This window comes from Microtus ochrogaster, unplaced genomic scaffold (genome assembly GCF_000317375.1).
Source record: "Microtus ochrogaster isolate Prairie Vole_2 unplaced genomic scaffold, MicOch1.0 UNK96, whole genome shotgun sequence".
NCBI classification, from domain to species: Eukaryota; Metazoa; Chordata; class Mammalia; order Rodentia; family Cricetidae; genus Microtus; species Microtus ochrogaster.
In genome coordinates this window covers 402,733-414,721 of record NW_004949194.1, presented here as the reverse complement: position 1 = coordinate 414,721, position 11,989 = coordinate 402,733, and the positions used below count along the sequence as shown (strand labels likewise).

Here is an 11,989-nt window from a genome sequence, read left to right as displayed (position 1 = left end):
TTTCACCGCCAAGAAGAGTAGTGAAATTAATTACATGTTCTATTCTGACTGAGCACAGGTATTACAGGCAACTTCACTTCCCCTTCCAACTACAGTGTCATCAGAGGTGAGTCAGTCTCTACATGATACAGGAACAGACCAAGTAGCAGAGCTCTGAGCTGCTTTTTGTCACCCACTTATTGTACACTTTCATCCATCATTTGGGCTAGCTGTTTATGAGCACATTTCAAAATTCTGAGTGTTATGTCTAGGTCATGGATGTCATAAAAGGAAAAGGAATAACATGAAGACATGGCTTGGTGAAAAAAATTTCTATTTGACTTCAAGCTTCCTACTTTCCCTGGGGATGTCCCAGCACTTCCTGAGATGTTTATGATATCCACACATCATAAGCCAGACCTGGGAGAAATCAGAGAGGCAGAAAGAAATGACTCAGAGCCAGATCTGAAGGCTCAGGGAAAAACTGATATTTGATTGGATCCACACAGGCTAGAAATCATCTTCTGTGTCTTTCCAGAAAACTAAAAGCCTCAACCCCAAAGCTTAGTTTATATCTATTCAGAAAGAAATATAGTTTTCTCATCTGTGATCCTACTGAGGCTGTTGTTAGAGTTATTGAGTAACAGAGTTATGTGATCCTGACAGATTTGATGTACATTCTCCCCGAATCCTGTGTAATGACACTCAATTTTGGCTTGTTCAAGAGCTGGTTGGTAATGGGGTGTGGAGGAAAAGGAAGGGTGACTCTCAGGAAAAGGAAGGTATGTATTTACTTTTAATAGTGATGCTCAGAAAAAGTGTTTTCATAAGGACCCTTGATGTCCCCATTTATAAGTACATCAGGAGTATACAGATGGGTGAGCAACTTTACGACAAGAGAGGCAGAGGTTGTTCTTCAATGGAAATAAGAGTCTTAGGTATTATTGATGGAGCATCAAGGCCACATGGTGAAAACAAAATAATCACTTCTGATTTCAACAGAGGAAAGGGGAAGTCACTGATCAAAGGCCACAGTATCCCTCTGGGCTGTGTTACAACCAAAATTAAATAGATTCCAACCGCAGATCATGGCATAGCTTAGTGGTAGGGTGCTTATCTACCAAACATAAGGCCCAGGATTCCATCACTATCAGCATACACACATAAAAAGACTAAACTATACCCTCATGTATTCACTAAAATCAAGTGCAAGATACCCCCTATTCCTCCATTACTGTACGCAACCCAATTCTACTCCAAACATAATGGACCCTCACCCTATTTCTGACACAAGGCTAATTTTCTTGGGGATATCAAAGAATGCCATGTCCAACCTAGGTGTCCATGTGGGTGCTTTGGGTCATGAACCCAAGAGGAACTGAGATGCCATGCTCTATTTCTTGTGGATGCTACAACTGTTTGGAATCAATGACTCTCTGAGCATAAAGAACCCTGTGTTAGATGCAGGATCTATTAGGAGGGATAAAGCGAAGCTCTGTCCTTTACCTTCCAGGAGAAGTGACAGTATCACATCAGAAAATATGTGATTTCTTGTCCAGTAAGGGAGTTGTGAAGTTCAGAAATTCTGCAGAAATTTTCCAGAGGCAGTTGACTTAATACTACAGTGAAATCTAACTGTCCATTTTTTCATTTCCTGGACCAAATGTCACTGAGGACACTGAAGAGTCAGGCTCTCTATTCCTTCCTTTAGGGACCCTGACATTCCTGTGAAGTCTCATAAGCCCATCAGAATAGTTGGATAATGACATAGGCACCTGCACAGCTGTGCTCTCATTGTAACTCATAAGGAGTGAGGCCCATGCAACCTAGCCTAACTGTGGGTCTCATGACAGTGTGCTGGGTGGTTCTATAAGCTAGGAGATTCAGACATGTGATAAATTGTTCTTCTCTGTTATCTTCTAACAGGTCAGATTCCCCTCAGGTCACCTGGAGTTAGGAATCTGGGACAATGATCTGAAGCAAGGGCTTCCTGGTGGTCCCCCTCCCCCAATAAGATTATGTATTCCATTCAGTCAGAACCTATTCCAGCACCAGAGAACTTTTTTAGGGCTACATTTATTCTGAGGTCCACACAATATGACCTTGTTCTTATTCTTTGCCTGAGTTACCCCACCATACATCCTTCTCTCAGCAGGTTTAGTTCAGACAAAAGATTCTAATATTTTAGTTTGTCTACACTGGCAATGTATAAATGCACTAAAAGCTCAAACCTAATGTGGTTACAAAATATTGACAGGAATTAGGCAAAGTCCATACATGATCATCATCTTTTTGCAAGGTAGAGACATCCCCACCTAGCTTCTAGATGTCAAAAAGAACCTTGGACTTTAATGAGCACTCGTAGATACAATACACATTTTTTATAGTTTCAACCTCAGCATTTCAGATTTGTCGGGCAAAAGATCCCATGTCCTTCTGGATGGTGTTCTGAAACATTAGAGATACATTGGTATACATGGTCTCTCTGCCACGTGTCTAGGCCCTAGTACACTTTGATTGCTGGCTATTATAAAACTTACCAGTTCATGTATTTCAACCACAGTTAGTCTTAGTGCCAGGCAATCCACATTTCTTCAGGCTCAGAGCCACATGTTTAGGGCTTAGAGCCTTGACCCGTGCCTGTGTGTTACAACTCACAGAGCAGCCTGTGCCTCCTCAACAGATCGTCTCTGAATTCCTTGGAGGGCAAGAATTGCAAACCCTTGTATCTTCGTTTCCTCACTCATGGGAACTAAATCATCATCTACACCTCCAAGCTCCCCACTGCCTCTTAGAAAACCTCACACTTTTATGCTCAGTATGCTTAGTATCTTCTAAATTAGTCCACTTTTGCAGTCAGTTCTGGCCCTTAGATATTGATCTAAATGACTACTTCCTGGCACCCTATATTCTGATATTTTACAGGACTTTTGCAACATTCTGCCAACAATCTGATAAATGGTAGAAGGTATCCTGTTCTCAAGCTTTCTCCTATCTTCACTCAAAGCATTCTCTCTGTTCTTTCTTCCTGTTCTTCTACCCATCTCCCACTAGCTATGAAGCCTATTAAGTTCTCAAAAAGACAAAAAAAACATGAGGTCTTCTATATCTAAATCTGCTTCTTTTATTAAAGAATTATGATGTTAATTTGCACAGCAGCAAACCACCTCTGTTGTCCTAAGCAGTTGTATGTCACCAGGTCCCAAGCAATCATCAGCAATGCAGTATGTGCACCCTTTAAAAGTACCTGCCAGGCAGAGTTCATTCTCTTTGCTTCACCTCTTGCCTTTTAGACCTTTCTTTGTCTCTAATTTTCTCTCACCTCCTCTTCTCTTCTTGCTTCTCTTCTTCTTGTCTGTTTGCCTCTCTCAAGTTCCCACTCTGATGCAACCTTTCACTCTTTCGCTCTCCCCCTCGCAATAAATCTCTTGCACTAACTCTGTTATGTGTGACATATTTGTTTACCTTGGCAGAACCTACCAAAGGTGCCCACTTCATATTAGGATCCTACCCACCTGCTCCACCTGCAACAGATTTGCTTTCTTCCACCTGCAACAAATCTGCTTTCTGATCTGTTCTCTTCTTTTTCTTCCATTCAATACCATCATTTGAATCTCTAGCAGGGCTATCTGTCTCTGACCATTCCCCTGGATGTAAGGCTGGCTTCAACATATTTCAGACCAGGCAGTTGGGGAATAGAGAAATAATTATCCACTTTCTTTTTCTTTCCTCCAAGACATGCTTATGTCTGTCTTCTCTCCCTCTCTAAATGTGCATGGAACTAATGTTTAGAAAAACATATTTTAAACAGCAACCACATGGCTCTCTTCCATCTTGTCTAGTGACCTTTTCATGATGTAAGCAGCTACATGGCTGGCAGTCATCTTTAACTAAGGTTAAGGAGTACATTTCTTAATCCTAATGAGCTCTCTGTTCATTTTATTTCCTTTTACTTATTTTTATATTTTTATTATTAAAAATTTCCGCCTCCTCACCTCCCATTTCCCTCCCCTTCCCCCATTCTCCTCCCTTTCCCTCTCCAGTACAAAGAGCAGTCAGGGTTCCCTGCCCTGTGGAAAGTCCTAGGTCCCCCCCATCCAGATCCAGGAAGGTGCGCATCCAAACAGACTAGGCTCCCTAGCCAGTACATACAGTAGGATCAAAACCCAGTGCCATTGTCCTTGACTTCTCAGTCAGCCCTCATTGTCAGACACGTTCAGAGAGTCCCGTTTGATCCCATGCTTTTTCAGTTCCAGTTGAGCTGGCCTTGGTGAGCTCCCATTAGATCAGCCCCACCATTTCAGTGGGTGGGCGCACCCCTTGCAGTCCTGACTTCCTTGCTCATGTTCTCCCTCCTTCAGCTCCTCATTTGGGCCTTGGGAGCTCAGTCCAGCGCTCCAATGTGAGTCTCTGTCTCTATCTTCATCCATCGCCAGATGAAGCTTCTATGGTGATATGCAAGATATTCATCAGTATGGCTAAAGGAAAGGACCATTTCAGGCTCCCTCCCCTCTGCTGCCCAAGGAACTAGCTGGGGATATCTCCATGGATACCTGGGAACCCCTCTAGAGTCAAGTCTCTTGCCAACCCTAAAATGGCTCCCTTAATTAAGATATCTTCTTCCCTGTTCCCATATCCGCGCTTCTCCATCCCATTCCCCCAGGGTCTCCCCATGCTCCCCTCCTCACTTTTCTCTCCCCATGCCCCCATCTCCCCTTGCCCCCACCCCACCCCCACCCCAAGATCTCAATTTTTGCCTGGCAATCTAGTCTACTTCCGAAAACTACAAGCCTCAAATATTTTGGATTGTACTATGATAGAAATGTAAAGTTATATGTGATTCAACTCTAGTTTAGAATATACTCTATATGGTGATAAAATTGAAGGTTATAAAGTTACCTATAAAGATTATTGAAGGTTATAAATCTATCAAGATTAACAAAAGCTGACTTAGAGATTTGCACCTAAGTACACCTATGTCTTTATCAAATGTTCAACACCAAATTTCTAGAGAATTTAAATAAGTGGTGACGTATGTTTGATACATAAAGTATTTGATAAACAAGATATATATTCTATAATGGATTTTCTGGTCCCCCATGAGTGTCCTTTTCCCAGTGTTGGGCGTTTGAGCAGAGGCCCCCTTGACTTGTCAAGGGCAGTGCTGGCCTCTGTGCTTCTTCAGTCCCTGCTCACAGGCCCCTTTTTTCCTGTTTCCATTTGGTCCTGGTGATCCTTCCCATTTAACTCTTCCTTGATTTATCAGGAGACAGTCTTAACAATTTGGTACAAATTTGTACTGTTACATTTTTTACTATTGACTGCCATCAGTAATCAACCACGTGCATCTGGTAAATTGGATAGAAAGAGGGTGGTAAAGTGATACTGTGTGTTGATGGGAAAGGAACAAGTGCTTTGAGGTTTGTTTATATGAAAATAGGAAAGCTTAAGGGCTGATAGGGATAAAGTGATTTGAGATGTATAAATGAAACATGTTCTAGATTTCTCTCTCTCACTATGTTGCTATTCACAATCTTGACATTAATTGATAGAATTCTGATATCTATAGTCCAACTCTGTCAGAGTATTAAACACTATACTCTGCCACTATCTTCTCTTTGGTTGCTTTCTAATGTGTCTATAACTTATCTCTTTTTGTAAACTCAAATTTCTTCTTGAGCTCTAGGGAGTCAATTTGGATACACCTCTGAGAGCATTTTGCCAGGTCAAATGGCACCTGAAAGTTCCATAGAACCTGGACAGTGAAGTGAAACAGCCAGATAACCCAGGACATGGCCAGCAACCCAACTTTCTCAGGTCTCCCAAACCGCTCCAGGTTGTCATGAAGCAGTCTTGAGAACACAATGTCTTCATCCCTGCCTCATCTGCTACCCCTTTATAACTCCTTACTTTTTTATAATAAACAAAATGGAGGAATGTTAGTATTCAGGCATCTGCCCTGGCCTGCCCTTAGGGTCCTGACAGGATACGTGCTCAACTGCAGCCACTTAGAACGCCCACTGTCCACATTCATTATGTACCATTATAAAAGGCAGCCCTTTCCCACCTCCTGTCTCTTTCTCTTCTGGCACTCTTGTCCCTAGAGACAAATTTCTGCCCACATTTTGTCCCCTTTTTGCCCCCTTGTCTGCCCCCTGTCTGCCTCCTTCTCTGTCCCTTTTTCTGCCCCTTTTCCAATAAACATCCCATATGATTCCTGTTGTATGATGTGTTCCTTACTTTCATTTTAAAATAAATTATAGCATTTACTGCATTGATGTTTTTATTTTCCTTTAGAAGCCGAGTCTCACTTTAAATCCTGGCTTTTCCATGTGCACATTTATTTCACGATTATAGATGTAAGTCACCATAATGGTTGTATCTGAGTGATAGCTGACAATTTTTACTTCTAACTTTCCTCTGTTTTGTGCCCCCATTAATAGAGACACTGGCATTGTACTGTAGGATGAGAGGAGAGGTCACTTATCCATCACATCCAGCGTGACTGGGAAACTGGTTTTTGAACTGACTTGGTTGGAGACTTCACACTGATATTTTCCAGCATCCTCCCCGCTGACCGGATCTATGCTGAGTTGGCACTTTGTTGGGGAAAGCTTCATCCTCTCTGTGAGTTGCAGACTCTGGTTATTGAAGATCCAGTGAATGGAGATTCCAGGGTCGGCTGAGAAGCAAGTGAAGACCACAGAGGTCTGTACTGTGACTGTGGTGTTGATGACTCGAATGATGGGCTGTGTCACAGGCTCTACAAAGAAACAGAGAAGGAAACCTTATGATAGTAGTCTTTCGGAGAACTCGACTACCCCTCTGTACGTCACACTTAATAAAGCCTCATGAGGAGAGAAGTTGTACTTAGGCCACAGATTTGTCTTGTGCTTTGTATCTGCCACCCATGGCCAGGAAAACGCTGATTCAATTCCTGAGTTTTCTGTGTCTCAGTTTCCCTATAATACAACATGTTGGAAATGTTTACTGCTTTGCCTATGATTTGAGCTTGGCTAAGGACAGCAACCTGACCTTGTAGTGGGGGAGCCCCTCAAATCAACAGAATCTGTTAATATTTATTTGTAGAAGAGAATTCCCTGGGTGGAACCTCTAAGAATAAGGAGTATGGAGTAACTGTTTCATCTGTTTCTACCATTTGGGACATTGACCTTCCTGGGAAGTCTCATAAACCCATCAGAATAATATGCTAATGGTCTAGTAATGGGTATGTTTGGACTCAGAAGAGGAGATGCCAAAGTCATCTGCCTAACTGCAGCTCCCATGTCAGTGCACAGTTGGTCCCACAATATGTGGGACTTGGACAGTTAGGAAACACTTATTCCCTACCAACAATAATAGGAAATTAAATTAAGAACCAGGGACACAGCTTTGGAGTTAGGACTTGCTGGTTCCCTCTGTGAAGACACAACGGCTTCCTGAGACAGTGCCATCCTGACTCTCACACAGTCTTTCTTGGGCCATTAGCGTGGTAAGAGTCCCAAGAGTCTGGGCTGAGTCTGACATCCTTCATGCTGAGTTTTCCAACACACATTCTTCTCTCTGCAAGGGGAGACTGGTAAGGGGTTCTGATCTACTGTAGTTTGTCTAATCTATGTATGTCTTTCAGTAAGTGTCTAAATCCTAGTGTGGGGACACAATGCTGAGAATGAATGAGCAAGTATAGCTCAGGCCTAACAGTTCACTGTATGAAGTAGGATAGCCACAATCAACAGCTAGAAGCCATAAATGGTCACTTAACTGTTCACATGGAGTTGCACATGTGTGTCTTCATATTTGTAGTCTCTGTTTAAAATTTCTAGCATGTACAGTCCTGCATCTTCCTCAGTGATATTGTGGATAAGCAAGGATCCGTTGGTATACACCATTTCTCTTTGGCTGTGGGCAAGTCCCAAGATGGTGGAATTTGTGGCTCTCTTGTATTCTGCAATTTTAAAGATGTCTGTTCTATATTCTGATTTGTACCAGCAAAACATTTGAAAGTCTTCTGGCAGATTATGAACTAGGAGAAGAACGCTTTCCCCTTCAGCAGCATATGAAGGCACTGCTTCAATTTTTACTTGGGCAGAGGCAGAAGGATTACATTTAGAATTGGAGGCTGGAAGAGAAAAAAAAGTCATCAATTGAAGAACATTGGGTTGGTGGAAAGATGGCAACCTCTTTCCTAAACAGATGGATCCATTACTCAGTTTTGAGATACATTGTAGGTGTGTCTATCCTTCAAGGTGGTGGCCAGCATCATGACCCCCATTCCCTCAGTGTTTCTGATGTGTTCTTTCTTCTTCAAGGAGCTGACTCTGCCATTGTCTAAATGGCTGACACCTCACTGTCCTCAGTCAGATACTGTGCATACTCATGATCACTGTAATTTTAGATTATGCCTCCCTTGAACTCTTCAGAACATAGAATTTCATTTTCTACCTTTTGTTCAGTTTGCTTTTTGGCTCTAGTCAACCCCTGACTAAAGTTCTTATAACTTTGCCCTGCATCCCACAGGATTTGGGCTGGGTGAAGTCAGGAGCAGTCTGATCTCTTCAGCATACTCAAGTCATAGAAAAGTCTCAGGTACTAGGCTTTATGTCAAGCTAACACAAGCTAGAGGTCTTTGGAAAGTAGGAGACTCAATTAAAAATGCCACTATCAGATTATCAGATTGGTCTGTGAGCAAGCCTGTAGTATATAATATATGTTATTTTGGAGATTAGTGGCAAGGGGTCCAGCTCACTTCTGGCATTCCACACCTGGGCTATCAGCCTTGGGTGGAAAAAAAAAAGAGAACAGGCTGAAAAAGGCATAAGGACCATATCAGTAATCAACATTTCTCCATGGTCTCTGAACCAGTTGCTAAATTTTATTTATGATACTCTCAATTTAGAGCTAATATATAGCAGAGATTGGCATGGAAAATCAAAAATCCTTGTTCCCTGTTGGCTCTTAAAAGTAAAAATTGAATCCTGCACAAAAATCCCCTGGGTCATATGTAGTCAAGTCTGGAACATATTACAGAGGCCAGGGCTTCCTGTTGCTTACCTCTCTTGGAGGATGTCATGTTTTCCTCACATACATGGATAGGACCCCAAGATACTGGACAGAGTCTGACATCTTATGATGGATTACTTTCCACCAATATCTTCCTTGATATTGCAGGGAGTCAGACTGCAGAGTCTAATCAATAGCCATTTGTCTCTACCATAAATGCCCTGCACTAAGTTCTCAATCCCCAACAAGTAGACACAGTGAAGAAGGAAAACAGGCATGGCAGTTCTGTGTGTCTAAACTTCATCCAGCACTAAAAATCAAAGAGAATTACTTACTGTCCACCTGGAGTTTCACATGTGCTATTTCTGCTTTTAGATCTGTAGTCAGAAGCCTTAGGGTGTAGAATCCAGTGTCATTCCAAATGGTGTTGTGGAGCAGCAGGGATCCATTGCTGAACAATAACTCTCTACCACTATGTGTAGGCCCCTGCACACTTGAATCTAGTTCTCTTATCTGTCTGGCAATCTCAAATCTCTTCACCGCAAACACGCCTTTGTACCAGAAAAGATACTTAATATTCTCTGGAAGATTGTGAACAAGTAGAAGTACACTTGCCCCTTCAGCAACACGGGGTGGCACTAATTCAATAGTGGGCTGGGAAGAGGGTGGAGGGTGCCCACAGGTGAAAAGGGAGGCTAGAAGAGAAGAGAGAAATCCATCAATCCAATAGGCACCTTTGCATTTTGATAGGTTGAATATCTTTGTCCTGAATAGCTGTGTTAATTTCTCAGCCAAGGTTTTTGGGTGAATGACTCCCTTTCCTACTTGGTGGAGGTTAGCACATGACCTCCATGTTCTCAGTGTCCCCAAATAGTCATTTCCACTGTATAGCACTCTCTCTTCATTTGTCAACATGGCCTGGCACACTGCCCTCAGATCACTGTTTGTATTTATGGTACAATAAATATTCTTTTTATTTATGTTGGGACGATACCTGTTTGACTTCTTCCCCTACATCCCCTGCAACTTCATGCTCTGACTTTTGTTGTTGTTGTTCTGCTCCTTTTGTGGTTCCAGTCACCACTTGACTTTACATTCTGGCTTTTTTTTCTTTAAACTCATTCAAAATGGATCAATTTAAAAACCATGATTTGCCTTATATTTTCAAAGAAAATGCTGCCTGGAAAATTTCATATACTGGTAGAGAATAAATGAGTGAAAGATATTCTTGAACCTGTATATTCATGGATTTAAGAAATTCATTGGTTTGGCTATATGGTGTAAAATTTTTTCATTGGCATTATTTCTGACATTTATTTACAAATTAAATTAAAGTGAGAATTTGTGCAACAGTATGTCTCAGTGTAGGGGTTTGGGTGAAGAAGACATTTCTATAACTCAGGTCTTCTAATCTTTTACCTCCAGGGGAGGAATTCTCTGAGATGCATCCCAGAGGACAAGCAATTGTCAGGAGGACCTGTGTTCTCTGTTTCTCTTGGCAACCATGACCTTCCTGGAAGTCTCATAAGCACATCAGGATATTTATTGCATAGCATAAACACCTCTTGAGCTATGTTCTCACTGGTAAGTCTCTGGAGAAGATGTCTGGGAATCTAGCATAAAGGTAGCTCTCATGACAGTGGACTAGCTGGTTACAACTGGTGACTAGTTGAGGTGACTTCAACTATTTAAAAAAAAAACTGTTCCCTGATATCAGGAAGTTAAAATGTAACCCTAGGAAAATGCTTGCCCATGCTACCTGGTGTTGAACTATTTGGTGTTGAGCCCATCAGGGCTTCCTGGGGTTTACTCTTTTGTGAGAATCCCATTGCATTCTCAACCAGGCCCACTTTCTCAAGGACACATTCCTTATGAGAACCCCAGGAATCTAGACAGTGTCTGATACCCTAGACTGAGTTGCTCACCATGCATCCAAATGCCTACAAAGTGACATTAGATGAAGGACTCTGACCTATTCCAATTGTTCTCTATCATGTGTGCCCTGCTGCAAATGCTCAAAACCCAACATGAGGACACAACACAAAGGGAACATAGGCACAAGCTAAGTTTGATGTTTCTTTGTGTGTCCACTGAAATGAGTTCCACCTGGAGCCCAGAGTTCATAGAGAATCACTTACCATACACGTGGAGGTATGTGGTTGTATATACAATTTTTCCACCTCCAATTACTGTTCGTAGTATATAAAATCCTGTGTCCTTCTGGGAGACATTTTTGAGAAACAGGGATCCATTGCTGTACACAGCTTCTCTACCACTATTTTCAGGCCCCATCACACATAGATTACTGGTCAGTGAATATAATGCAATTCTGAAGTTCATATTTGTCACCCCTTTGAACCAGGCAAAATTTCGAAGATTCTGTGGCAGATTGTTGACACGTAGAAGGACGCTTTCTCCTTCAACCACTTGGAGTGGCACTGAGTCAATTGTGATTTTGACAGTGGTGGACAGGTGCCAGCAGGTTAAAAGGGAGGCTAGGCAAAAAGAGAGAAAAACAGTCAACATCAACACTGATGTGTGTTCACCACTCAGCTGAGGTGTAGAGGTAGGTGTTTGTCAACCCTCCTTGATAGAGGTGAGCAATATGACCTCCATTCCCTCTAAGCCTCTAACTATATCATTTCCTGTATATAGGAATTTTTTCTCAGGTGTCTGCCTGGCTCCCAACACACTGTCCCCATATCCCTCATCAAATAAAGAGTATTTGGTACAAGATGCAATGCCTCTCTGATCTCTGCTACAGTGTCTTTCACTTTCTGACTTTTCCTCTTTCCCTTGTGGTTCTAGCCAACTGAAGACATCATTTCCCAAACAATCTGATTTCTAGTCCACTTTAACCACAGTTTTGTGAGGTCCTGTTCTCTTTGTAAGGTTCAGTTCCATAAAGGACACTGACACCAGTGGGAAAAGGAAGGAAGGAAGGAAGGAAGGAAGGAAGGAAGGAAGGAAGGAAGGAAGGAAGGAAGGAAGGAAAGAAGGAAAGAAGGAA

General features: G+C 42.1%; 1 protein-coding gene across 1 annotated transcript; it reads right to left on the bottom strand.

Annotated features, from left to right (window-relative positions):
• Positions 1-6,458: 6,458 nt before the first annotated feature.
• On the bottom strand, positions 6,459-11,466 carry LOC101984551 (pregnancy-specific glycoprotein 22-like). Its single transcript, XM_005371039.1, has 4 exons — positions 11,118-11,466; positions 9,315-9,674; positions 7,742-8,098; positions 6,459-6,742 (listed from the first exon to the last, which is right to left on the bottom strand). The coding sequence occupies exons 1-4, from the start codon at positions 11,317-11,319 to the stop codon at positions 6,459-6,461; spliced, it is 1,203 nt and encodes a 400-aa protein (XP_005371096.1). The 5' UTR covers positions 11,320-11,466.
• Between the last annotated feature and the right edge of the window lie 523 nt (positions 11,467-11,989).